The 26,410-nt window shown below is 60.7% G+C and overlaps 3 protein-coding genes across 3 annotated transcripts in view; 2 read left to right on the top strand and 1 right to left on the bottom strand.

The window, feature by feature from the left end:
- The window catches only part of LOC137677446 (FXYD domain-containing ion transport regulator 3-like), a 5,628-nt gene extending 2,895 nt beyond the window's left edge, over nucleotides 1-2,733 (top strand). The window contains exons 3-7 of the mRNA XM_068424751.1: nucleotides 254-280; nucleotides 1,066-1,140; nucleotides 2,056-2,086; nucleotides 2,370-2,413; nucleotides 2,594-2,733. Coding sequence (XP_068280852.1) covers nucleotides 254-280; nucleotides 1,066-1,140; nucleotides 2,056-2,086; nucleotides 2,370-2,413; nucleotides 2,594-2,613 — 197 coding nt within the window. The 3' untranslated portion in view covers nucleotides 2,614-2,733. The remainder of the gene's footprint in view (nucleotides 1-253; nucleotides 281-1,065; nucleotides 1,141-2,055; nucleotides 2,087-2,369; nucleotides 2,414-2,593) is intronic.
- LOC137677432 (leucine-rich repeat LGI family member 4-like) lies at nucleotides 2,684-21,589 on the bottom strand. The gene is made up of 10 exons (XM_068424736.1): nucleotides 21,530-21,589; nucleotides 13,722-13,843; nucleotides 11,687-11,758; nucleotides 10,110-10,181; nucleotides 8,968-9,039; nucleotides 7,598-7,669; nucleotides 7,347-7,516; nucleotides 7,069-7,233; nucleotides 5,254-5,762; nucleotides 2,684-4,378 (listed from the first exon to the last, which is right to left on the bottom strand). Exons 1-10 carry the CDS (start codon nucleotides 21,587-21,589, stop codon nucleotides 4,076-4,078), a joined length of 1,617 nt encoding a protein of 538 aa, XP_068280837.1. The 3' UTR covers nucleotides 2,684-4,075.
- FXYD1 (FXYD domain containing ion transport regulator 1) lies at nucleotides 18,319-26,410 on the top strand. Its single transcript, XM_068424764.1, has 8 exons — nucleotides 18,319-18,452; nucleotides 21,557-21,597; nucleotides 21,726-21,770; nucleotides 23,912-23,986; nucleotides 24,515-24,551; nucleotides 25,918-25,967; nucleotides 26,141-26,171; nucleotides 26,262-26,410. Exons 2-7 carry the CDS (start codon nucleotides 21,588-21,590, stop codon nucleotides 26,161-26,163), a joined length of 240 nt encoding a protein of 79 aa, XP_068280865.1. The 5' UTR covers nucleotides 18,319-18,452; nucleotides 21,557-21,587; the 3' UTR covers nucleotides 26,164-26,171; nucleotides 26,262-26,410.

The following is a 26,410-nucleotide window of genomic DNA, read 5'->3' as shown; positions in this document are numbered from 1 at the left end:
TCTTACTGGGATATGGGCGGGGTCATACTGGGAGGGGGAGGCCATACTGGGAGTGGTGTGAGGTCATACTGGGAGTGGTGTGAGGTCATACTGGGAGTGGTGGGCGTCTTACTGGGATATGGGGGGGGGGGGCCATACTGGGAGGGGGAGGCCATACTGGGACTGGAAGCAGGTGCTACTGGGATGGGGGTGGGGCCATACTGGTGCCCCTCCCCTGCCCAGGGTCCCTCTGACCCCACCCCTTCCCCCCCAGATGCCACCACCAGTCCCTTCCAGTATGGTGAGTGGGGGGGGGTGGCAGGTCCCCAAGGGGGTGACAAGGGTGTCCCCAAGGGGGTGGCAGGAGGTCACCAAGGAGGTGGCAGGAGGTCACCAAGGAGGTGACAAGGAGGTCACCAAGGGGTGACAGGGGTGTCCCCAAGGGGGTGACAGGTCCTCAAGGGGGTGACAGGGGTGTCCCCAGGGGGGTGGCAGGAGGTCACCAAGGGGGTGACAAAGGTGTCACCAAGGGGTGGCAGGGTGTCCCCAAGGGGGTGATGGGTGTCACCAAGGGGGTGACAAGGGTGTCGTCAAGGGGGTGGCAGGGAGGTCCCCAAGGGGGTGGCAGGGGTGTCACCAAGGGGTGACAAAGGTGTCACCAAGGAGGTGACAAGGGTGTCCCTAAGGGTGGTGGCAGGGGTGTCCCCAAGGGGGGGGTGGCAGGGTGTCCCCAAGGGGTGACAGGGGTGTCCCCAAGGAGGTGGCAAGGAGGTCACCAAGGGGTGACAAGGGTGTCACCAAGGGGGGGGGTGACAGGTCCTCAAGGGGGTGACAAGGTGTCACCAAGGGGTGACAAGGGTGTCCCCAAGGGGGGGGTGGCAGGTCCCCAAGGGGGTGACAGGGGTGTCACCAAGGGGGTGATGGGTGTCCCCAAGGGGTGACAAAGGTGTCACCAACGGGGTGACAAGGATGTCCCCAAGGGGTGGCAGGGAGGTCACCAAGGGGGTGGCAGGGGTGTCCCCAAGGGGGGTGACAGGTCCTCAAGGGGGGTGACAGGGGTGTCCCCACCATGTCACCCCCCCCCAGACTGGCACCGCCTGCGCATGGCCGGGCTGGTGGTGGCCGCCGTCCTCTGTGTCATCGGTGTCATCGTCCTCCTCAGTGAGTGTCACCTGGGGGTCCCCATGTCACCTGTGTCACCTGGGGGGGTCCCCGTGTCACCTGGGTGTCCCCGTGTCACCTGGGGGGTCCCCGTGTCACCTGGGGGGGTCTCCATGTCACCAGGGTGGTCCCCTGGGCTCGATGTCCCCTGGGTGCAGGGAGGGGGTGACATGTCCCCTCGTGTGTCACCCCTCGTGTCACCCCTCGTGTCACCTCATATCACCTCGTGTCCCCTCGTGTCCCCTCGTGTCCCCCCTCGTGTCCCCCCTCGTGTCCCCTCGTGTCCCCTCGTGTCCCCCCTCGTGTCCCCCCTCGTGTCCCCCCTCGTGTCCCCTCTCGTGTCACCTCTCGTGTCCCCCCTCGTGTCCCCCCTCGTGTCCCCCCTCGTGTCCCCTCGTGTCCCCTCGTGTCTCCCCTCGTGTCCCCCCTTCGTGTCCCCTCGTGTCCCCTCGTGTCCCCTCGTGTCCCCCCTCGTGTCCCCTCGTGTCCCCTCGTGTGTCCCCTCGTGTGTCCCCTCGTGTGTCCCCTCTTATGTCACCTCGTGTCCCCTCATGTCCCCCTCGTGTCCCCTCGTGTGTCCCCTCGTGTGTCCCCTCGTGTGTCCCCTCGTGTGTCCCCTCGTGTCACCACGTGTGTCCCCCCCGTGTCCCCCCCGTGTCCCCCCCGTGTCCCCCCGTGTCCCCTCGTGTCCCCCCTCGTGTCCCCCCTCGTGTCCCCCCGTGTCCCCCCTCGTGTCCCCCCCCGTGTCCCCCCTCGTGTCCCCCCTCGTGTCCCCCCTCGTGTCCCCCCTCGTGTCACCCCCCGTGTCCCCCCGTGTCCCCCCGTGTCACCTCGTGTCCCTTCGTGTCCCCCCTCGTGTCCCCCCTCGTGTCCCCTCGTGTCACCTCACGTGTCACCTCTTGTGTCCCCTGCCAGGTGGGAAGTGCAAGTGCCGGAGCAAAGCCAGGTGGGACATCTGGGGACATTTGGGGACATCTGGGGACATCTGGGGACATCTGGGGACATCTGGGGACATTGGGGACATTTGGGGACACGGGGGGACATGGAGGGACACGGGGGGACACGGGGGGACACGGGGGGTCATGGAGGACATGGGGGGACATGAGGGGACATTTGGGGACACAGGGGGACACGGGGGGACATGGGGGGACACGGGGGGACATTGGGGACACGGGGGGGGACATGGGGACATCAGGGTGTCACACCCCCCCCGTGACCCTCCCCCACAGCCACCACCATCCCCCTCCGGAGACGTCCCACCTCGTCGGTCCCGGTGAGTCCCCTTGTCCCCAACCCCGGGTGACACCATGGAGGTGACACCATGGAGGTGACACCGTGGAGGTGACACCAGGGAGGTGACACCAGGGTGGTGACACCATGGAGGTGACACCCAGGTGTCCATGTGGGGGGGAGGTGACACCCAGGTGACCTCTGACCCCTCATCTCTCCACAGGAGCTGCCAGCACGTGCTGAGGTGTCCCCAAGTGTCCCCAAGTGTCCCCAAGCCCAGAGGGGACCCACGGGTGGCCCCGATGACACGGGATGGGGGAGGAGCTGGTTTATTTGGGGGGGGAATTAATTAAAAATGTTAAAATATGCAAATTAGGTTATTTGTTGGGGGGGGGGGAGGGGAGTGTCCCCGGTGGTGGCATCAGGGGGGACAAGGAGGGGACAGAGGGACAAGGGGTTAATGGTGGCACTGGGGGTGGGGGGGGGTGGTGGCACCTGGAGGGGTTGGTGGTGGCACCTGGAGGGGTTGGTGGTGGCCTTGGGGACATCAGGTAGATGGTGGCACCAGGAGGTGACAAGGTGACATGGTGGCCTTGGGGACATGGGGTGGATGGTGGCACCAGGAGGTGACAAGGGGACCAATGGTGACGTTGGGTTGATGGTGGCCTTGGGGACATGGGGTGGGTGGTGGCACCAGGAGGTGACAAGGGGACCAATGGTGACGTTGGGTTGATGGTGGCCTTGGCGACGTGGGGTGGGTGGTGGCACCAGGAGGTGACGTGGTGACATTGGGTTGATGGTGGCCTTGGGGACGTCAGGTAGATGGTGGCACCAGGAGGTGACAAGGGGACCAATGGTGACGTTGGGTTGATGGTGGCCTTGGGGACGTGGGGTAGATGGTGGCACCAGAAGGTGACAAGGTGACATCTCCACACCCACAGTGACGTGGTGGCCAGTGTCCCCATGTCCCTCAGGTGGCCAGATCCACAACGATGTCCTTCTTGATGTCCCCACGTCCATGATGAAGTGACCATGATGTCCCCATGTCCTTCAAACCCCCCAATGACATGATGTCCCCCAGGTGACACCTCCATGGTGACATCACAACCGATGTCCCCATGTCCCTCAGGTGCCCAGGCCCACGATGGTCATGGTGGTGGTTGACATCTCCATGTCCTTGTCACCCAACGCTGTGGTGATCGTTCTCCTGTCCCCATGGTGACGTGTCACCTCCACCAGGTCTACGATGACGTGGTGGTTGATGTCCCCCGTGTCCCTCAGACCCCCAGAGCCACCCCCATGTTGATGTCCCCATGTCCTCCAGGCACCCAGATCCATGCCACCATGGTGTCCCCATGTCCTTCAAGCACCCAGGTCCATGGTGACATCATGGTTGATGTCCCCAAGGTGCCCAGGTCCATGATGACATCATGGCCGATGTCCCCATGTCCTTCAGGAAGTCACCTCCAAGCTGTGATGGTTGACGTCCCCAGGTGCCACCTCCATGATGACGTGACACCTGATGTCCCTCACGTCCCAGGTGCCCACCTCCATGATGACGTGACCCTTGATGTCCCTCACGTCCCAGGTGCCCACCTCCATGATGACGTGACACCTGATGTCCCTCACGTCCCAGGTGCCCACCTCCATGGTGACGTGACCCTTGATGTCCCTCAGCCACCACAACATGACACTTGCCACCACTTCAAGCCCCCAAGTCCACGGTGACGTGCCGGTAGATCTGGGTGGCCCCCTTGAAGCTGGAGGCCACCAGAAAGTGGCCGTGACCCAAGGAGATGGGGGCGAAGGCGCGGGGGGTGGGTGCCATCAGCTCCTGGGTGGGCTCCAGGTGGCCACCGGGGCCAAGGCGGTAGACACGGGTGGGGGCGTAGTCGTTGCCCAGGATGACGTAGCGTTGGCCGGCCAAGGCCAACGGTTGGAAGACCATCGAGCCCCGGGCGGGGACCTGCTGGACCTCCCGGAACATGGAGCCTTCCCAACGCATCACCTGGATGCAAAGGATCACGGGAAGGGTTGGTGGACATCATGGAGAAGGTTGGGTTGGGTGGTGGGTATCATGGGAAGGGTTGGGGTGGGTGGTGGGCACCTTGGAGAAGGACCCATGATGCTGGTGGCCCCCCAAGAACATATGAAGGTGATGGAACCCCAAGGACCCATGATGCTGGTGGCCCCCCAAGAACATATGAAGGTCATGGACCCCCATGGACCCATGATGGTGGTGGCCCCCCATGAACACGTGATGGTGATGGACCCCAACGGACATGTGATGACCCCCATGGACACGTGATGGTGATGGACCCCAATGGACACGTGATGACCCCCAAGGACCCATGATGCTGGTGGCCCCCCATGAACACATGATGGTGATGGACCCCCAAGGACCCATGATGCTGGTGGCCCCCCATGAACACATGATGGTGACAGACCTCCAAGGACCCATGATGGTGATGGCCCCCCAAGAACACATGATGGTGATGGACCCCCATGAACACTTGCTGACCCCCAAGGACCCATGATGGTGGTGGACCCCCATGAACACATGAAGGTGATGGACCCCCATGAACACATGATGACCCCCATGGACCCATGATGCTGGTGGCCCCCCATGAACACATGATGACCCCCAAGGCCCCATGATGCTGGTGGCCCCCCATGAACACATGATGACCCCCAAGGCCCCATGACGCTGGTGGCCCCCCATGAACACATGATGACCCCCAAGGCCCCATGATGCTGGTGGCCCCCCATAAACACGTGATGTTGACAGACCCCAATGAACACGTGACAGCGCCGAACCCCCCCACGCCCCACCACTCTGGTGGCCCCCCACCACCACGTGGTGGCCCTGGCCGCGCCCCTCACCTTGGCGTCCCCCAGGAAGCGGGTGAGGCAGAGGAAGACGTGACCTCGCAGCCGGAAGTGCTTCGCCGCGTAGACATCGGGCACGTGGGGGATGTCCGTGTGGGGCGTGAAGGTCCCCCCACTCCACCGGTAGACCAGAGGTCTCCTTGTCCCGCTGCAGACCACCAAGGCCGGGCGCCCACCCAGCTCCAGGAACTCCAGGTGGGTGTCGCGGTGCCAGGGGCGAAGGGCCTGGTGGGGGTAGAAGCCCCGTCCCCCCCACCGGAAGAGGGTGCTGGTGCCACCCTTGGAGCTATCGGCCACCCCGAGGTACCAGTGACCACCGAGGCGGGCGCTGGCCACCGCGTGGGGCCGCCGCAACCGCCCGCTCCCCAAGGCCTGCAGGCGGATGAAGCGGCTACCGGGGCCACCGGCCCGGCGCCACACGGCCGAGCCACCACCAAGCTGGGCCACCACCACCACCAAGGCTCCTCCAAGCTGGAGGGGGTGGCAGGCCACAGGGGACGAGCCTGTGGGGACAAGGATGTGGTGGGTGGTGGAGGTGACCTTGGAGGGGGAGATGGTGGGGATGGGGTGAGGAGGACAAGTCTATGGGGACATTGGGGTTGGGGTGATGGAGATGACCCCATGGGGACATCGGGGGGATGGGGATGACCCTATGGGGACATCGGGGACATTGGGGGTTGGGTGATGGTCTCCAGGGCATCTCTAAGCTCCTCTAGGACATTTTTGGGTTCCTCAGGCCATCTTTGAGGTTCCTCAACCTATTTTTGATGTTCCTCAACCCATCTTTGAGGTTCCTCAACCCAATTTTGAGGTTCTCAACCCATTTTGGAGGTTCCTCAACCCATCTTTGAGGTTCCTCAACCCATTTTTGAGGTTCCTCAACCCATTTTTGACGTTCCTCAACCCATCTTTGACGTTCCTCAGCCCATTTTTGATGTTCCTCAACCCATTTTGGAGGTTCCTCAACCCATTTTTGGGTTCCTCAACCCATCTTTGAGGTTCCTCAGCCCAATTTTGGGGTTCCTCAACCCATTTTTGGGTTCCTCAGCCCATTTTTGAGGTTCCTCAACCCAATTTTGGAGGTTCCTCAGCCCATTTTTGACGCTCCTCAACCCATTTTTGACGTTCCTCAACCCATTTTTGAGGTTCCTCTGCCCATCTTTGAGGTTCCTCAACCCATCTTTGAGGTTCCTCAGCCCATTTTGAGGTTCCTCAGCCCATTTTTGACGTTCCTCAGCCCATTTTTGATGTTCCTCAGCCCATTTTTGAGGTTCCTCAACCCAATTTTGAGGTTCTCAGCCCAATTTTGAGGTTCCTCAGCCCATTTTGGAGGTTCCTCAGCCCATTTTTGACGCTCCTCAACCCATTTTTGACGTTCTCAACCCATTTTTGAGGTTCCTCAACCCATTTTTTGGGTTCCTCAATCCATTTTTGGGTTCCTCAACCCATCTTTGACGTTCCTCAGCCCATTTTTGAGGTTCCTCAGCCCATTTTTGAGGTTCCTCAACCTATTTTTGAGGTTCTCAACCCATTTTTGGGTTCCTCAACCCATTTTTGGGGTTCCTCAACCCATTTTTGAGGTTCCTCAACCCATTTTGAGGTTCCTCAACCCATTTTTGGGTTCCTCAACCCATCTTTGACGTTCCTCAGCCCATTTTTGAGGTTTCTCAACCCGTTTTTGAGGTTCCTCAGCCCATTTTTGAGGTTCCTCAACCCATCTTTGAGGTTCCTCAGCCCATTTTTGGACTCTCCCTACATCTTTCTGGGGTTCCTCCTCACCAAGGTGCGTTTTGGGGTGCCGGGACTCACCGTTGATGATAGTGGGTGCCCGGAACCTTCCGGCCAACTGGTCCCACTCCAGAAGGGCGCAAGCCCCGGCGAAGGGTTGGGCCAAGGCCACCCCTGGGTGCCCCCCCAGGACGAAGGGTTCAGCCGCCAGCGAGGAGAAGGGCAGCGACTGGAAGGGTCTCAACTCTGTGGGACACCCCCCACCCCCCTTGTCACCTCCAGGACATCTGGGTCCCCACCCAGGGGACCTTGTTGGGGGTGGGGGGTGACTGGGATGAGGGGGGCGGAGCTAAGCCTACCCGAGACGAGGCATTGGAAGTCCCGGGGTTGGAGCTGAGCCAATGGGGTGCCTTGACGTTGAGGGGGTCCCCGGCAGCGCCCGGCTTCGGCGGGGGGGGTGGCACTGGCCAACCAGGCCACCAGCCAGCGCAGGTGACAGTCGCACTGGAAGGGGTTCCCCCGCAGGTCCCTGCGGCCACCATGTCCCCAGTGTCCCCCAGTGTCCCCCAGTGTCCCCCCCATGTCCCCCCCATGTCCCCATGTCACCCACAGCTGGGTCAGGGTCTCCAGCCCCTGGAAGAGGCCCCGGGGCAGCGTCTCCAGGCGGTTGTTGGCCAAGCTCCTGTGGGGACAGGGGGACATGGGACATGGGGACACGGGGACAGGGGACATGGGGACAGGGGACATGGGGACAGGGCAGGGGGGTCCCAGAGGGGGGGGCCCAGGGTGTCCCCAGTGTCCCCAGAGGTGTCCCAGTGTCCCCAGTGTCCCCAAGGTGTCCCAAGGTGTCCCCAGTGTCCCCAAGGTGTCCCCAAGGTGTCCCATGGTGTCCTCAGGGTCCCCCCAGTGTCCCCAAGATGTCCCCAGGGTGTCCCCAAGGGCACCTCCAGTGTCCCCAGGGTGTCCCCAGTGCCCCCAGTGCCCCCACAGTGCCCCCACAGTGTCCCCAGGGTGTCCCCAGTATCCCCAGTGTCCCCAGTGTGTCCCCAGTGTCCCCAGTGTCCCCCAGTGTCCCCAGCATGTCCCCAGTATCCCCAGCATGTCCCCAGTGTCCCCAGTGTGTCTCCAATGTCCCCCAGTGTCCCCAGTGTCCCCCAGTGTCCCCAGTATCCCCAGGGTGTCCCCAGGGTGTCCCCAGGGTGTCCCCAAGGTGTCCCATGGTGTCCCCAGTGTCCCCAGGGTGTCCCCAGTGCCCCCAGGGTGTCCCCAGTGTGTCCCCAGTGTCCCCAGTGTCTCCAGTATCCCCAGTGTCCCCAGTGTCCCCCAGTGCCCCCCAATGTCCCCAGCATGTCCCCAGTGACCCCAGTGTCCCCAGTGTCCCCAGTGTCCCCCCAGTGTGCCCCCAGTGTCCCCAGTGTCCCCAGTATCCCCAGTGTCCCCCAATGTCCCCAGTGTCCCCCCAGTGCCCCCAGTGTCCCCAGTATCCCCCAGTGCCCCCAGTGTCCCCCCAGTGTCCCCAGTGCCCCCAGTGTCCCCCAGTGTCCCCAGTGTGTCTCCAATGTCCCCCAGTGTCCCCCAGTGTCCCCAGTGTCCCCAGGGTGTCCCCAGTGTCCCCAGTGCCCCCCAATGTCCCCAGTGTCCCCAGTGTCCCCAGCGTGTCCCCAGTGTCCCCCAGTGTCCCCAGTGCCCCCAGTGTCCCCAAGGGCATCTCTGGTGTCCCCTGGATGTCCCCAGGGTGTCCCCAGTGTCCCCCAGTGTCCCCCCAATGTCCCCAGCGTGTCCCCAGTGTCCCCAGTATCCCCAGTGTCCCCAGTGTCCCCAGTGTGTCCCCCAGTGTCCCCAGTGTCCCCCAGTGTCCCCAGTGTCCCCAGTGCCCCCAGTATCCCCAGTGTCCCCAGTGCCCCCAGTGTCCCCAGTGCCCCCAGTCCCCCCAGTGTCCCCCAGTCCCCCCCAGTCCCCCCAGTCCCCCCAGTCACTCACAGGTACAGCAGCCCCCGCAGCCCCCGCAGCGCCGTGCCCGCGATCGTCCCCACCTCGTTGTCCTCGATGAACCTGGGGACACCCCCAGTGCCTCCCAGTCCAGCCCAGTGCCTCCCCAGTGCCTCCCAGTCCAACACAGTGTTCCCCAGTCCCCTCCCAGTACCTCCCAGTCCCCCCCCAGTCTCCCCCAGTACACTCCAGTGCCCCCACAGTCCCTCCCAGTGCCTCCCAGTCCAGCCCAGTGCCCCCACAGTCCCTCTCAGTGCCTCCCAGTCCAACCCAGTGACCTACCCAGTCCCTCCCAGTGCCCATCCAGTCCCCTCCCAGTGCCTCCCAGTAAATCCCAATACCTCCCAGTCCCCTCCCAGTGCCTCCCAGTACAGCCAGTGCCCTCCCCAGTCCCTCCCAGTGCCTCCCAGTCCCCTCCCAGTGCCTCCCAGTCCAACCCAGTACCCTCCCACTGTCTCTCGTGCCCCCCAGTGCCCTCCCAGTGCCTCCCAGTCCCCTCCCAGTGCCTCCCAGTAAATCCCAATACCTCCCAGTCCCCTCCCAGTGCCTCCCAGTACAGCCAGTGCCTTCCCCAGTCCCTCCCAGTGCCCATCCTGTCCCCTCCCAGTACACCCCAGTACCCTCCCACTGTCTCTCTGTCCCCTACCAGTGCCTCCCAGTCCCCTCCCAGTGCCTCCCACTAAATCCCAGTGCCCCCCCAGTCCCCCCCAGTGTCTCCCAGTCCAACCCAGTGTCCCCCCAGTCCCTCCCAGTGCCCATCCAGTCCCCTCCCAGTGCCTCCCAGTCCCCTCCCAGTGCCTCCCAGTACAGCCAGTGCCCTCCCCAGTCCCTCACAGTGCCCATCCAGTCCCCTCCCAGTGCCTCCCAGTCCAACCCAGTCCCCCCAGCCCCTCCCAGTGCCTCCCAGTCCCCTCCCAGTGCCTCCCAGTACAGCCAGTGCCCCCACAGTCCCTCCCAGTGCCCATCCAGTCCCCTCCCAGTGCCTCCCAGTACACCCCAGTACCCTCCCACTGTCTCTCATGCCCCTCAGTCCCCTCCCAGTGCCCCCACAGTCCCTCCCAGTGCCTCCCAGTCCAGCCCAGTGCCTCCCAGCGCCTCCCAGTCCCCTCCCAGTCCCTCCCAGTCCCACTCACAGGTACTCCAGCAGCACCAGCCCGGCGAAGGCCCCGTCCCCGATGGTCCCCAGGCGCCCGCCGGTGACCAACCTGTGGGGACACCCCAGTGCCACCCCAGTGCCACCCCCGGGGACACCCTGGGGACACCCTGGGGACACCTTGGGGACCTTGAGGACACCTTGAGGACACCTTGGTGGCCTTGGGGACACCTTGGGGACACCACAGGGACTGTGGGGACACCCTGAGGGACACCTTGGGGGCCACCCTGGAGACGTTGGGGCCACCCTTGGGGACCTCAGGGCCACCCTGGGGACCTTGGGGAGACCCTGGGGGACCTTGGGGAGACCCTGGGGACCTTGGGGCCACCCTTGGGGACCTCAGGGACACCCCGGGGGACCTTGGGGACACCTTGGTGGCCTTGAGGACACCTTGGGGACACCTTGGAGACACCTTGGGGACCTCAGGGACAGGTTGGGGATGGCGTGGGGACCTTGGGGACACCATGGGGGCACCATGGGGACCTTGGGGACATGGTGGGGACCTTGGGGACACCGTAGGGACCTTGGGGACACCTTGGGGACACCATGAGAACCTCAGGGACAGGTTGGGGATGGCGTGGGGACCTTGGGGACACCATGGGGACATGGTGGGGACACCATGGGGACCTTGGGGACACCTTGGGGACACTTTGGGGACACCTTGGAGACCTTGAGGACACCTTGGGGACACTCAGTGGACCTTGGGGACACCTTGGGGACACCTTGGGGACACCCAGTGGACCCTGGGGACACTCTGGGGACCTTGGGGATACCTTGGGGACACTTTGGTGGCCTTGAGGACACCTTGGGGACACCTTGGGGACACTGTGGGGACCCTGGGGACACTGTGGGGACCTTGGGGACACCTTGGGGACACCTTGGGGACACCTTGGGGACACTTTGGAGGCCTTGGGGACACCTTGGGGACACTCAGGGGACCCTGGAGACAGTTTGGGGACCTTGGGAACACCTTGGGGACACTCGGTGGACCTTGGGGACACCTTGGAGACCTTGGGGACACCTTGGGGACACCCAGTGGACCCTGGGGACACTCTGGGGACCTTGGGGACACCTTGGGGACATCTTGGGGACACTTTGGGGACACCTTGGAGACCTTGAGGACACCTTGGGGACACTCAGTGGACCTTGGGGACACCTTGGGGACACCTTGGGGACACCTTGGGGACACCCAGTGGACCCTGGGGACACTCTGGGGACCTTGGGGATACCTTGGGGACACTTTGGAGGCCTTGAGGACACCTTGGGGACACCCTGGGGACACCCAGTGGACCCTGGGGACACTCTGGGGACCTTGGGGACACCTTGGGGACACCTTGGGGACACTTTGGAGACCTTGGGGACACTTTGGGGACACCCAGTGGACCTTGGGGACACTCTGGAGACCTTGGGGCCACCCTTGGGGACCTCAGGGACACCCCGGGGGACCTTGGGGACACCTTGGTGGCCTTGAGGACACCTTGGGGACACCTTGGAGACACCTTGGGGACACCTTGGGGACACGTTGGGGACACGTTGGGGACAGCGCGGGGACCTTACAGCAGCTGCAGGGCCGGGGTGTCGCGGAAGCTGCCTTCGCCCAGGACATCGATGTGCCACCGCACCAGGGACCTGCGCAAACGGGGCTGAACTGGGCCAAACTGGGCCAAACTGGGGGGGAAGAGGGGTCAGACTGGGCTAAACTGGGCCAAAAGACTCCTGAACTGGGACAAACTGGGACAAACTGGACCTAACCAGGATCAAACTGGGCCAAATCAGCCCTGAACTGGGCTAAACTGGGCTAAAATGGGACTAAACTGGGTTAAACCAGTCCTGAACTGGGTTAAACTGGGCTAAAAAGGGACTAAACTGGGCCAAACCAGTCCCAAACTGGGCTAAAATGAGCTAAACCAGCACTAAACTGGGCTAAACTGGGCCAAACCAGTCCCAAACTGGGCGAAACTGGGCTAAAATGGGACTAAACTGGGTTAAACCAGTCCTGAACTGGGTTAAACTGGGCTAAACCAGCACTAAACTGGGACAAACCTGTCCCAAACTGGGCTAAACTGGGCTAAAATGGGACTAAACTGGGTTAAACCAGTCCTGAACTGGGTTAAACTGGGCTAAACCAGCACTAAACTGGGCTAAACTGGGCCAAACCAGTCCCAAACTGGGCGAAACTGGGCTAAAATGGGACTAAACTGGGTTAAACCAGTCCTGAACTGGGCTAAACCAGCACTAAACTGGGCTAAACCAGCACTAAACTGGGCCAAACCAGTCCCAAACTGGGATAACTGGGCTAAACCAGCACTAAACTGGGCTAAACTGGGCCAAACCAGTCCTAAACTGGGCTAAACTGAGCTAGAAGGGGACTAAACTGGGTTAAACCAGTCCTGAACTGGGTTAAACTGGGCAAAACCAGCATTGAACTGGGCCAAAGCAGTCCTAAACTGGGCAAAACCAGCACTAAACTGGGCTAAACCAGTCCTGAACTGGGCTAAAATGGGCTAAAAAGGGACTAAACTGGGCTAAACTGGGCTAAACCAGTCCCGAACTGGGTTAAACTGGGCTAAACCAGCACTAAACTGGGCCAAACCAGTCCTGAACTGGGCTAAACTGGGCTAAACTGGGACTAAACTGGGCTAAACCAGCACTAAACTGGGATAAACTGGACCAAACCGGTCCCAAACTGGGCTAAACTGAGCTAAAATGGGACTAAACTGGGTTAAACCAGTCCTGAACTGGGTTAAACCGGGCTAAACCAGCACTAAACTGGGATAAACCAGTCCTGAACTGGGCTAAACTGGGCTAAACCAGCACTAAACTGGGCTAAACCAGTCCTGAACTGGGCTAAACCAGCACTAAACTGGGCTAAATCAGCACTAAACTGGGCTAAACTGGGCCAAACCAGTCCTAAACTGGGCTAGAATGGGACTAAACTGGGCTAAACTGGGCTAAACCAGTCCCGAACTGGGTTAAACTAGGCTAAACCAGCACTAAACTGGGCTAAACTGGGCCAAACCAGTCCCAAACTGGGCCAAACTGGACTAAAAAGGGACTAAACTGGGCTAAATTGGGCCAAACCAGTCCCAAACTGGGCTAAACTGGGCTAAACTAGTCCTAAAATGGGCTAAAATGGGACTAAACTGGGTTAAACTGGGCTAAACCAGTCCTGAACTGGGCTAAACTGGGACTAAACCGGGTTAAACTGGGCCAAACCAGTCCCAAACTGGGCTAAACTGGGCCAAACCAGTCCCAAACTGGGCTAAACTGGGACTAAACTGGGTTAAACTGGGCTAAACCAGCCCCCCCTCCCCCGCCCCTCCCCCCCTCCCCTCCCCCCTCCCGCGCAGGGGGCGGGGCTTCCCGGGATGACGTCAAGGGGGGCGTGGCCTCGGGAGGGGGCGGAGCCTCCCAAGGGGGTGGGGGTGGCTCCATGGGGGATCCCATGGGGGGGGGGGGGGGCCCAAAAGGGGGGGGGTCCCATGGGTGGGGGAGGGGTGTGGCGGTGGGGGAGGGGCCCCAAGGGGTGGGGGGGGGGTCCCGTGGGGGGGGTCCCAAAAAAGGGGCGGGGCTTAGGGGCGGGGTCACTCACAGCGTGGCCAATCGCGGGGGGAACCCCCGGGGGGCGCCGGGTCCTCCCCCCCGGCAGAGGGCGCTGTCGCCGTCGCACTCGCACCCCCCCGGGCACGCGCCGCTGCCCCCCCCCCCCCCTCCCTGCCCCCCCCCCCCCACCTCAAACCCCCCCCGGGAATTACCCCCCCCACCCCTCCCAGTACCACCAGTAAAACCAGTAGCGGGAGGGGGAGCCCCCCACAACACCACCCCCCACCCATTTGACCCCCCCCCTCCCCCCTTAAATGCCCCCCCCCCAAGTGATACCCCCCTAAATACCCCCCTAAAACTGCCCCCCCCAAACTACCCCCCCCCCAAAATACCCCCCTAAAACTGCCCCCCCCAAACTACCCCCCCCCAAAATACCCCCCTAAATCTACCCCCCTTAATCTGATGCCCTAAAACTGCCCCCCCCGGAACTGCCCCCCCCCCCCAAATACCCCCCTAAAACTGCCCCCCCAAACTGCCCCCTAAATCTACCCCCCCCTAAATCTGCCCCCCTAAATCTGCCCCCCTTAATCTGATGCCCTAAAACTGCCCCCCCCGAACTGCCCCCCCCAAAATACCCCTCCTACAACTGCCCCCCCCAAATACCCCCCTAAATTTGACCCCCTCTAACTACCCCCCAAAATACCCCCCTCAAAATACCCCCCTAAAACTGCCCCCCCAAATACCCCCCCCAAATACCCCCCTAAATCTGCCCCCCCAAACTACCCCCCCTAAATCTGATGCCTTAAAACTACCCCCCCCCGAACCGACCCCCCCCCAAATACCCCCCTAAAACTGCCCCCCCCAAACTATCGCCCTAAAACTGCCCCCCCAAATCTGCCCCCCCTAAATCTGATGCCCTAAAACTGCCCCCCCTAAATACCCCCCTAAAACTGCCCCCCCAAACTACCCCCCCCCAAATACCCCCCTAAATCTGCCCCCCCGAACTTCCCCCCCCCAAACCCCCCCCTAACCCCACCCCCCCCAACTCTCCCCCCCCAAACCTGCCCCCCCAAGCGCCTCCCCCCCACCCCCCCCTCAATCTGCCCCCCCACAACCCCCCCCCTCCTCTATCTGCCCCCCCAAACTTGCCCCCCCCCCCCCCCAACCAACCACCCGCGGGGGCTTCGCTGCGGCGCTGCCGATCGCGGCGTGGGCGGGGCGTGGGCGAGGGGGCGGGGCCAAGGGGGGCGGGGGGCGTGGCTTGGGGCCTAGTGGGCGTGGCTTGGGGCCGAGTGGGCGGGGCTTGGGGAAGTGGGCGGGGCTTAGGGGGAGGTGGGCGGGGCTTGTGCGCTTGGCCCCGCCCCCCCCGGACAAAGGCGCCGCTGTTGGTCCCTGGCGGGGGGGGGGGACACACACAAAGGGACATTGTGGGGGGGTACTGGGGGGTACTGGGAGGTACTGGGAGGCACTGGGGGGGTCCAGGGGGGGCTCGGGGGGGGCGCTGGGAGGTGACTGGGAGATACTGGGGGGTAAATGGGGGGATGGGGAGTTAGTGGGAGGTAAGTGGGAGGTACTGGGAGGCACTGGGGGGAAACTGGGGGCACTGGGAGGTAACTGGGAGGCACTGGGAGATACTGGGAGGCATTGGGGGGAAACTGGGAGGCACTGGGAGTTAACTGGGAGGCACTGGGAGGTAACTGGGAGGTAAATGGAGGCAGATGGGAAGTTACTGGGAGGCACTGGGAGTCACTGGGAGGCACTGGGGGGAAACTGGGAGGCACTGGGAGTTAACTGGGAGGCACTGGGGGGAAACTGGGAGACACTGGGAGGCAACTGGGAGACACTGGGAAGAAAATGGGGAGATGGGAAGTTACTGGGAGATAACTGGGAGTTACTGGGAGGCACTGGGAGGCAACTGGGAGGCACTGGGAGTTAACTGGGAGGCAACTGGGAGATACTGGGAGGAAAATGGGGAGATGGGAAGTTACTGGGAGGTAACTGGGAGTTACTGGGAGGCACTGGGAGGAAACTGGGAGGCACTGGGAGGCACTAGGAGGCACTGGGAGGCAACTGGGAGTTACTGGGAGGCACTCGGAGTTACTGGGAGGAAACTGAGAGGCACTGGGAGTTACTGGGAGGCACTGGGAGGCAACTGGGAGACACCGGGAGGCATTGGGAGGAAACTGGGGGGAGATGGGAAGTTACTGGGAGGCGCTGGGAGTTACTGGGAGGCACTGGGAGTTACTGGGAGGCACTGGTAGGCAACTAGGAGTTACTGGGAGGCACTGGGAGGAAACTGGGGGCACTGTGATGCAACTGGGAGGCAACTGGGAGGTAACTGGGAGGTAACTGGGGGCACTGTGATGCAACTGGGAGGTAACGGAGGTAACTGGGGGCACTGGGAGGCAACTGGGAGGTAACTGGAAGGTAAATGGGAGCAGATGGGAAGATAATGGGTGGCATCGGGAGTTACTGGGAGGCAACTGGGAGGCACTGGGAGGAAACTGGGAGGCACTGGGAGGAAACTGGGGGCACTGGGAGGCACTGGGGGTCACGGGGAGGCACTGGAGTTACTGGGGGATTACTGGGAGCCACTGGGAGCTACTGGGAGTTACTGGTAGAGTCGTTGGGGGGTTGCAGGGAGGCACTGGTGTTACTGGGAGGGTCACTGGACTTACTGGGAGGTTACTGGGAGGTACAGGGAGGTTACTGGGAGGTACTGGGAGTTACTGGTGAGCACTGAGGGTTACTGGGGAGGTGCAGGGAGGAACTGGGAGCTACTGGGAGTTACTGGTGGAGTCGCTTGGGGGACTCAGGGAGGCACTGGGGTTACTGGGACGGTCACTGGACTTACTGGGAGGTTACTGGGAGGTACTGGGAGTTACTGGTGAGCACTGAGGGTTACTGGGGAGGTGCAGGGAGAACTGGGAGCTACTGGGAGTTACTGGTGGAGTCGCTGGGGGATCACAGGGAGGCACTGGTGTTACTGGGAGGGTCACTGGACTTCCTGGGAGGTACTGGGAGGTTACTGGGAGGTACTGGGAGTTACTGGGAGGTACTGGGAGTTACTGGTGAGCACTGAGGGTTACTGGGGAGGTTCAGGGAGGAACTGGGAGCTACTGGGAGTTACTGGTGGAGTGGCTGGGGGGTTGCAGGGAGGCGGTGGGGTTCCTGGGGGGGTCACTGGCCTTACTGGGAGGTTACTGGGAGGTACTGGGAGTTACTGGTGGGCACTGAGGGTTACTGGGGAGGTGCAGGGAGGAACTGGGAGCTACTGGGAGTTACTGGTGGAGTGGCTGGGGGGTTGCAGGGAGGCGGTGGGGTTCCTGGGGGGGTCACTGGCCTTACTGGGAAGTTACTGGGAGGTACTGGGAGGTTACTGGGAGCTACTGGGAGTTACTGGTGAGCGCTGAGGGTTACTGGGGAGGTGCAGGGAGGAACTGGGAGCTACTGGGAGTTACTGGTAGAGTTGCTTGGGGGATTCAGGGAGGCACTGGGGTTACTGGGAGGGTCACTGAACTTACTGGGAGGTTACTGGGAGCTACTGGGAGTTACTGGTTGAGTGGCTGGGAGGTCTCAGGGAGGCACTGGGGTTCCTGGGGGGGTCACTGGGCTTACTGGGAGGTACTGGGAGGTACTGGGAGTTACTGGTGAGCACTGAGGGTTACTGCGGAGGTGCAGGGAGGAACTGGGAGCTACTGGGAGTTACTGGTGGAGTTGCTGGGAGGTCACAGGGAGGCACTGGGATTACTGGGGGTGTCACTGGACTTACTGGGAGGTTACTGGGAGCTACTGGGAGTTACTGGTGGAGTGGCTGGGAGGTCGCAGGGAGGCACTGGGGTTCCTGGGGGGGTCACTGGGCTTACTGGGAGGTACTGGGAGGTACTGGGAGTTACTGGTGAGCGCTGAGGTTTACTGGGGAGGTGCAGGGAGGAACTGGGAGCTACTGGGAGTTACTGGTGAGCGCTGAGGTTTACTGGGGAGGTGCAGGGAGGAACTGGGAGCTACTGGGAGTTACTGGTGGAGTCGCTTGGGGGACTCAGGGAGGCACTGGTGTTACTGGGAGGGTCACTGGACTTACTGGGAGGTTACTGGGAGGTACTGGGAGTTACTGGTGGGCACTGAGGGTTACTGGGGAGGTGCAGGGAGAACTGGGAGCTACTGGGAGTTACTGGTAGAGTCGCTTGGGGGACTCAGGGAGGCACTGGGGTTACTGGGGGGGTCACTGGACTTACTGGGAGGTACTGGGAGTTATTGGTGAGCACTGAGGTTTACTGGGGAGGTGCAGGGAGGAACTGGGAGCTACTGGGAGTTACTGGTGGAGTTGCTGGGGGATCACAGGGAGGCACTGGTGTTACTGGGAGGGTCACTGGACTTACTGAGAGGTACTGGGAGGTTACTGGGAGGTACTGGGAGTTACTGGTGAGCACTGAGGGTTACTGGGGAGGCGCAGGGAGGAACTGGGAGCTACTGGGAGTTACTGGTGGAGTGGCTGGGAGGTCGCAGGGAGGCAGTGGGGTTCCTGGGGGGGTCACTGGCCTTACTGGGAGGTTACTGGGAGGTACTGGGGGGGCAGCGGGGGGGTGCCCCGCCCGCCGGGCGCAGCCGCGTGCCGCCCCGCTGACGCCACCGGGGCCAGAGGGTAAAAATAACTGTCCGGGAGGGACCCGGGGGGGCACCCACGAGCCCGAGGGGGCACCCACGAGCCCAGGGGGGGCACCCACAAGCCCAGGGGGGCACCCAGGAGCCCAGGGGGGCACCCAGGAGTCCGGTGACCCAGGTACTGGGGTGCTGCGGGGGTGGGTGGGGGGTGGGGGGCGCCCTTCACCCCTGCCCCCCCCCCAATGTCCTTGGGGCACCCAGGCATCGGGGTGGGGGGGGCGGAGCGTGGACCAGTAACTCCCAGTGCTCCCCAGTAACCTCCCAGTAAGCCCAGTGACCCCCCCCAGGAACCCCAGTGCCTCCCCGCGACCCCCAGTGGCTCCACCAGTAACTCCCAGTAGCTCCCAGTTCCTCCCTGCACCTCCCCAGTAACCCTCAGTGCTCACCAGTAACTCCCAGTAACCTCCCAGTAAGTCCAGTGACCCCCCCCAGGAACCCCAGTGCCTCCCCACGACCCCCAGTGGCTCCACCAGTAACTCCCAGTAGCTCCCAGTTCCTCCCTGCACCTCCCCAGTAACCTCCAGTACTCACCAGTAGCCCCCAGTAACCTCCCCAGTAACCCCAGTGCCTCCCCGCCTCCCCCACTGCTTCCACCAGTAAGCCCCAGTAAGCCACCAGTAGCTCCCAGTTCCTCCCTGGGTCTCCCCAGTAACCCCCAGTTACACCCCAGTGCTTCCCAGTAGCTCCCAGTGACCCCCCAGTAACCCCAGTGCCCCCCCCCGGCCAGGGGGGGCCCTTGCCCAGCGTGGGGGAGGGGCGGCCCGTGGGCAAACAGCGGGGGAGGGGCCAAGGTCACGTCTCCGGGGCAACGGCCGGTGCCCGCGGGTTGCCCAATTCTGCCCGGTTTGGACCCTTTTTGCCCCATTTTGCCCAGTTCTGCCCAGTTCTGCCCAAATCTGCCCATTTTTTGCCCAGTTCTGCCCAGTTTTGCCCAGTTTTGCCCAAATCTGCCCATTTTTTGCCCAATTCTGCCCATTTTTTGCCCATTTTTTGCCCAATTTTGCCCAATTCTGCCCATTTTTTTGCCCAATTCTGCCCAATTTTGCCCAAATCTGCCTATTTTTTGCCCAGTTTTGCCTAATTTTGCCCAAATCTGCTCATTTTTTGCCCAGTTTTGCCCAGTTTTGCCCAAATCTGCCCAATTTTTGCCCAATTCTGCCCATTTTTTGCCCAATTCTGCCCAATTTTCCCGAATCTGCCCATTTTTTGCTCATTTTTTGCCCAGTTTTTGCCCAGTTTTGCCCAAATCTGCCCATTTTTTTGCCCATTCTACCCGATTTTGCCCAAATCTGCCCATTTTTTTCCCATTTTTTGCCCAATTCTGCCTGATTTTGCCCAAATTTGCCCATTTTTCCCCAATTCTGCCCAATTTTGCCCAAATCTGCCCATTTTCTGCCCAACTTTTCCCAAATCTGCCCAATTTTTGCTCATTTCTGCCCAATTTTGCCCAAATCTGCCCATTTTTTGCCCAATTCTGCCCGATTTTGCCTAATTTTGCCTAATTCTGCCCAGTTTTGCCCAATTCTGCCCAGTTTTGCCCATTTTTACCCATTTTTTGCTCATTTTTCCTCAATTTGGTCCAATTTTGCCCATTTTTCCCATTTTTTCCAATTTTACCCATTTTTTTGCCCATTTTTGCCATTTTTTGCTAATTTTTCCCCACTTTGTCCCAATTTTGCCCATTTTCCCCTGTTTTTTTTCCAATTTTGCCCATTTTTTGCCCATTTTTGCCCATTTTTGGCTAATTTTTCCCAATTAGGCCCATTTTTGCCCATATTCCCCTGTTTTTTGCCCATTTTCCCCTGTTTTTCCCCGTTTTTCCCCGTTTTCCCCCATTTTCCCCCCATTTTTCCCCATTTTTTTGCCCATTTTTGCCCACTTTTCCCCATTTTTCCCCATTTTTCCCCATTTTTCCCCATTTTTGCCCATTTTTTGCCCATTTTTGCCCATTTTTTCCCCAATTTTCCCCATTTTTGCCCATTTTTTCCCCTTTTTCCCCTTTTTCCCCTTTTTTCCCCCTTTTTCCTCCTTTTTTCCCCTTTCCTCCCCTTTTTCCCCCATTTCTCCTTTTTTCCCCTTTTTTCCCCTTTTTTCCCCTTTTTTCCCCTTTTTTTCCCCTTTTTTTTCCCCATTTTCCCCATTTTTTCCCCATTTTTTCCCCAATTTTGCCCATTTTCGCCCATTTTTTCCCCTTTTTTTCCCATTTTTCCCCATTTTTGCCCATTTTTTGCCTGTTTTTCCCCAATTTTGCCCATTTTCGCCCCATTTTCGCTCCAATTTTGCCATTTTTGCCCATTTTTGCCCCATTTTTGCCCATTTTTTCCCCATTTTTTCCCGTTTTTTTCCCTTTTTTGCCCATTTTTGCCTATTTTTGCCCATTATCTTCCCCAATTTTGCCCATTTTTCCCCATTTTTTCCCCATTTTTCCCCATTTTTCCCCATTTTTTCCCCATTTTCCCCCATTTTTCCCCATTTTTTCCCCAATTTTGCCCAATTTTGCCCAATTTTGCCCATTTTTGCCCATTTTTGCCCATTTTTTCCCCATTTTCCCCCATTTTTCCCCATTTTTTCCCCAATTTTGCCCAATTTTGCCCAATTTTGCCCATTTTTGCCCATTTTTGCCCATTTTTCCCCATTTTTCCCCATTTTTCCCCATTTTTCCCCATTTTTCCCCAATTTTGCCCATTTTTGCCCATTTTTGCCCATTTTTTCCCCATTTTTCCCCATTTTTCCCCATTTTTCCCCAATTTTGCCCAATTTTGCCCATTTTTGCCCATTTTTGCCCATTTTTTCCCCATTTTCCCCCATTTTTCCCCATTTTTTCCCCAATTTTGCCCAATTTTGCCCAATTTTGCCCAATTTTGCCCATTTTTGCCCATTTTTGCCCATTTTTGCCCATTTTTCCCCATTTTTCCCCATTTTTCCCCAATTTTGCCCATTTTTGCCCATTTTTGCCCCATTTTTCCCCATTTTTTTGCCAATTTTTGACTCTTTTTCCCCATTTTCGCCCATTTTTGCCCCATTTCGCCCCATTTCCCCCCTTTGACCCCACTCAAGGCCTCACACGCGGCGCCACACGCGTGTGTGACGTCACTGGGGTTTCCCATGTGCGTGACGTCACACGGGGAGGTCCCACACGTGCGTGACGTCACACGGGGGGTCCCACACGCGTGTGACGTCACCCCGGCCTCGCACACGTGTGACGTCACACATGTCCCGCAGGCCCAGGACACGCGTGTGCGGAGCCGCCGCCATGGCCGCAGGTGAGGGGGGGAGGGGCGGGGGTGACCCCTGGTGACCCCTGGTGACCCCTGGGTGGGGGTGGGGGTGGGGGTGGGGGAGGGGCCCCCCCATGGGTGCTCACCCCCCCCCCCGCCCCTCCCCCCCCCAGAGCCCCCCCCGGAGCCGGAGCTGGAGCCCGACCGGTTCTACTACGGTGAGCGGGGGGGGGGACATGTGTGCGGTTGTACATGCGTGTGGTTGTACACGTGTGTAGTTGTACATGTGTGTGGCTGTAGGGGTGTGTGTACATGTGTGTGCGGTTGTACATGTGTGGGGGGACATGTGTGGGGCTGTACATGTGGGGGTACATGTGTGTGCAGTTGTACATGTGCGTGGGTGTACATGCATGCAGTTGTACACGTGTGTGGGTGTACGTGTGTGGGGGTGTACACGTGTGGGTGTACACATGTGTGGGTACGTGTGTGGGTGTACATGTGTGTGGGTGTACCCATGCGCAAGTGTACATGTGTGTGGGTGTACACGTATGGGTGTATGTGGGGGGGTGTACACGTGTGTGGGTGTACGTGTGTGAGTGTACATGTGTGTGGGTACATGTGGGGGGTGTACGTGTGTGGGTGTACACGTGTGGGTACATGTGTGTGCGGTTGTACACGTGTGCAGTTGTGCACGTGTGCGGTTGTGCATGTGTGTGGGGGTACATGTGTGTGGGTGTACGTGGGGGGGGTGTATATGTGTGTTGGGGTGTACATGTGGGGGTGTACACGTGTGGGTAATGTGGGGGTGTACACGTGTGTGGGTGTACATGTATGGGTGTACGTGGGTGGGTGTACACGTGTGTGTGGGTACACGTGTGTGGGTGTACACGTGGAGGGTGTACATGTGTGTGTGGGTACACATGTGTGGGGGTGTATGTGTGTGGCTGTAGGGGTGTGTGTACATGTGTGTGCAGTTGTACATGTGTGGGGGCACACGTGGGGGTGCACGTGTGTGTGGGTACACGTGTGGGGGTGTACGTGTGTGTGCATGTGTGTGTGGGTACTTGTGTGGGTACGTGTGTGGGGGTACATGTGTGTGTGGGGGGGTACATGTGGGGCTGTACGTGTGTGGGTGTACACGTGTGAGTGTAGACATGTGTGGGTGTACACGTGTGGGTACATGTTTGGGGGCACACGTCTGTGGGTGTACGTGTGGGGGTGTACACGTGTGGGTGTACATGTGTGTGCGGTTGTACATGTGTGTGGGTGTACATGTGGGGGGGTGTACATTTGGGGGTCTACACGTGTGTGGGTGTACACGTGTGTGGGGTACATGTGTGTGGGTGTACGTGTGTGAGTGTACACGTGTGGGTGTATGTGGGTGGGTGTACACGTGGGGGGTGTACACGTGTGTGGGTGTAGGGGTGTGTGTACACGTGTGTGCGGTTGTACATGTGTGGGTGTATGTGTGTGTCAGTGTACGTGTCGGGGGTATGTGGGGGTGTACATGTGTGTACACATGTGGGGGTGTATGTGTGGGGGTGTACATGTGTGGGGCTGTACGTGTGTGGGGGTACACGTGTGTGCGGTTGTACACGTGTGTGGTTGTGCATGTGTGCAGTTGTACATGTGTGTGGGTTTACATATGTGGGTGTACACGTGTGGGTAACGTGTGGGTGTACACGTGTGTGGGGGTACGTGTGTGGGGGTACATGTGTGGGTGTACGTGTGGGGGTTACACATGTGTGGGTGTACATGTGTGTGGGTGTACACGTGTGGGGGTGTGCAGGTGTGGGTGTATGTGTGCGGGTGTACATGTGTGTGGGGGTGCACACGTGTCTGGGGTACATGTGTGTGGTTGTACACGTGTGTGTGTACACGTGTACGGGTGTACATGTGTGGGTGTGTACATGTGTGGTTGTACCCATGTGCGGCTGTACACATGTGTGAGTGTAGACATGTGTGGCTGTACACGTGTGTGTGGGTATGTGTGTGTACATGTGTGTGGGCGTGTACATGTGTGGGTGTACATGTGTGTGCGGTTGTACACGTGTGTGTGTACACGTGTGTGGGGTTACGTGTGCGGGTGTACATGTGTGTGGGGGTGTACATGTGTGTGTGTACACGTGTGTGTGGTTATGTGTGCGGGTGTACATGTGTGTGTGTACATGTGTGTGTACATGTGTGTGTACATGTGTGTGGGGGTGTACATGTGTGTGTACATGTGTGTGGGGGTGTACATGTGTGTGTACATGTGTGTGTACATGTGTGTACACGTGTGTGTACATGTGTGTGTACACGTGTGTGTACATGTGTGTGTACATGTGTGCACACACGTGTACACGCGTGCCCCCCCCAGATTACCACACTCTCCGCCTCGGGGGTCTCGTCTTCGCCGCCGTGTTCTTCATCCTCGGCCTCGTCCTCATCCTCAGTCAGCCACGGCCCCGCCCCCACCCCCCCAGTTACCCCCCAGTTACCCACCAGTTACCCACCAGTTACCCACCAGTTACCCCAGCGCCCCCCCATTCCCCTCCCAGTTACCCCCCAGTTACCCCAGTGCCCCCCCACTCCCCTCCCAGTTACCCCAGTGCCCCCCCATTCCCCTCCCAGTCCCCCCCAGTTACCCCAGAGCCCCCCCATTCCCCTCCCAGTTACCCCCCAGTTACACCAGAGCCCCCCCAGTCCCCTCCCAGTTAGCCCAGTGCCCCCCCATTCCCCTCCCAGTTACCCCAGAGCCCCCCATTCCCCTCCCAGTTACCCACCAGTTACCCCAGTGCCCCCCCAGTCCCCTCCCAGTTACCCCAGCGCCCCCCCATTCCCCTCCCAGTTACCCCCCAGTTACCCCAGAGCCCCCCCACTCCCCTCCCAGTTACCCCAGTGCCCCCCCCTTCCCCTCCCAGTTCCCCCCAGTTCCCCCCAGTATCACCCAGTTCACCTCTCCAGCCCCTCCCCCCCTCAGGTCATCACTGTCGCTGCAAGTTCGACCAACAGCCCAAGTAACTGGGAGCACTGGGGGGCACTGGGGGGGTACTGGGGAGGCACTGGGAGCACTGGGTGATACTGGGAGGGTACTGGGACTGCTGGGGGGGTGCTGGGAGGGTATTGGGAGCACTGGGGGGGTTACTGGGGGGGTACTGGGAGGTACTGGGTGATACTGGGAGGCACTGGGGGGTACTGGGGGGTACTGGGAGGCACTGGGGGGGGTACTGGGGGGAAGTGGGGGTAACTGGGAGGGGAATGGGGGGCACTGGTGTAACTGGGAGGAGAATGGGGGGGCGCTGGGGTAACTGGTGGCTAACTGGTGGGTAACTGGGGTAACTGGGAGGGGAATGGGGGGGCTCTGGGGTAACGGGGGTAACTGGGAGGGGAGTGGGGTAACTGGGAAGGGAATGGGGGGGCACTGGGGTAACTGGGAGAGGAATGGGGGGGCTCTGGGGTAACTGGTGGGCAACTGGGAGGGGAATGGGGGGGCACTGGGAGGTAACTGGGAGGGGAAAGGGGGGGCACTGGGGTAACTGGTGGGTAACTGGGAGGTAACTGGGGTAACTGGGAGGGGAGTGGGGGGGCTCTGGGGTAACTGGTGGGTAACTGGGAAGGGAATGGGGGGGCACTGGGGTAACTGGGGGGTAACTGGGAGGGGAATTGGGGGGCACTGGGGTAACTGGGAGGGGAATGCGGGGCTCTGGGGTAACTGGTGGGTAACTGGGAGGGGAATGGGGGGGCACTGGGGTAACTGGGGGGTAACTGGGAGGGAATTGGGGGGCACTGGTGTAACTGGGAGGGGAATGGGGGGCACTGGGGTAACTGGGAGGGGAATGGGAGGGGAATGGGGGGGCACTGGGGTAACTGGGAGGTAACTGGGGGGTAACTGGGAGGGGAATGGGGGGCACTGGGGTAACTGGGAGGGGAATGGGGGAGCACTGGGATAACTGGTGGGTAACTGGTGGGTAACTGGTGGGTAACTGGGAAGGGAATGGGGGGGCACTGGGGTAACTGGGAGGGGAATGCGGGGCTCTGGGGTAACTGGTGAGTAACTGGGAGGGGAATGGGGGGGCACTGGTGTAACTGGGAGGGGAAAGGGGGGGCACTGGGGTAACTGGTGGGTAACTGGGAGGGGAAGGGGGGGCTCTGGGGTAACTGGGAGGTAACTGGGGGTAACTGGGAGGGGAATGGGGGGCACTGGGGTAACTGGTGGGTAACTGGGAAGGGAATGGGGGGGCTCTGGGGTAACTGGTGAGTAACTGGGAGGGGAATGGGGGGGCACTGGTGTAACTGGGAGGGGACTGGGGGGGCACTGGGGTAACTGGTGGCTAACTGGGAGGCAACTGGGAGGTAACTGGTGTCACTGGTGGCCCCCCCCAGGACGGGGGAGCCCGACGAGGAGGAGGGGCCGCTGCGCCAGTCGATCCGCCGTGAGTGGGGGGGGGGGGGGGGGCACCCAGGGACCCCCTGGGACCCCCTGGGTGGGGGTGGGGGAGGGGCGGGGTGGGGTGGGGGAGGGGCAGGTGGGGGTGGGGGAGGGGCAGGGTGGGGGTGGGGGGGTCCCCTCCCCCCCCCCCCCCCATTAACCCTTCGGTGTCCTCAGGTTTGTCCACCCGGATGAGATGAGGAACGGGGTGAGTTGGGGGTGGGGGAGGGGCGGGGGGGGTGGGGGGGGCGTGGCCATGGTGACCCCACCCCCACCCATCCTTCTCCTTCTCCCATAGGTGCTCCTCAAGGCCGGGCCCCTCCCCCCATCATGGCGGCGGTGGGGGGGGGGAGGGGTGACCTGATGGACGCCCCTCCCCCACCCTCTGCCCCTCCCCCCCCCCACCCCTCAGTAAATGACACCCACAGCGTTGGGTGGTGGCCTTGG

This window comes from Nyctibius grandis, unplaced genomic scaffold (genome assembly GCF_013368605.1).
Source record: "Nyctibius grandis isolate bNycGra1 unplaced genomic scaffold, bNycGra1.pri scaffold_59_arrow_ctg1, whole genome shotgun sequence".
NCBI lineage: Eukaryota > Metazoa > Chordata > Aves > Nyctibiiformes > Nyctibiidae > Nyctibius > Nyctibius grandis.
This window is presented reverse-complemented; position numbering and strand designations above follow the sequence as displayed.

What these genes read in the sequence shown, in the direction of transcription:
- LOC137677432 (XM_068424736.1), bottom strand. Translation starts at nt 21,589, where the DNA reads ATGGCGGCGGCTCCGCACACGCGTGTCCTGGGCCTGCGGGACATGTGT. An exon ending in ACATGTGTGACGTCACACGT is followed by an intron (nt 13,844 to 21,529) that starts GTGCGAGGCCGG and finishes GGGGGGGGGCAG; the next exon opens with GGAGGGGGGGGGGGGGGCAG. An exon ending in CTTCCAATGCCTCGTCTCGG is followed by an intron (nt 7,234 to 7,346) that starts GTAGGCTTAGCT and finishes GGTGTCCCACAG; the next exon opens with AGTTGAGACCCTTCCAGTCG.
- FXYD1 (XM_068424764.1), top strand. An exon ending in CGGCCTCGTCCTCATCCTCA is followed by an intron (nt 23,987 to 24,514) that starts GTCAGCCACGGC and finishes TCCCCCCCTCAG; the next exon opens with GTCATCACTGTCGCTGCAAG. An exon ending in GCTGCGCCAGTCGATCCGCC is followed by an intron (nt 25,968 to 26,140) that starts GTGAGTGGGGGG and finishes CGGTGTCCTCAG; the next exon opens with GTTTGTCCACCCGGATGAGA.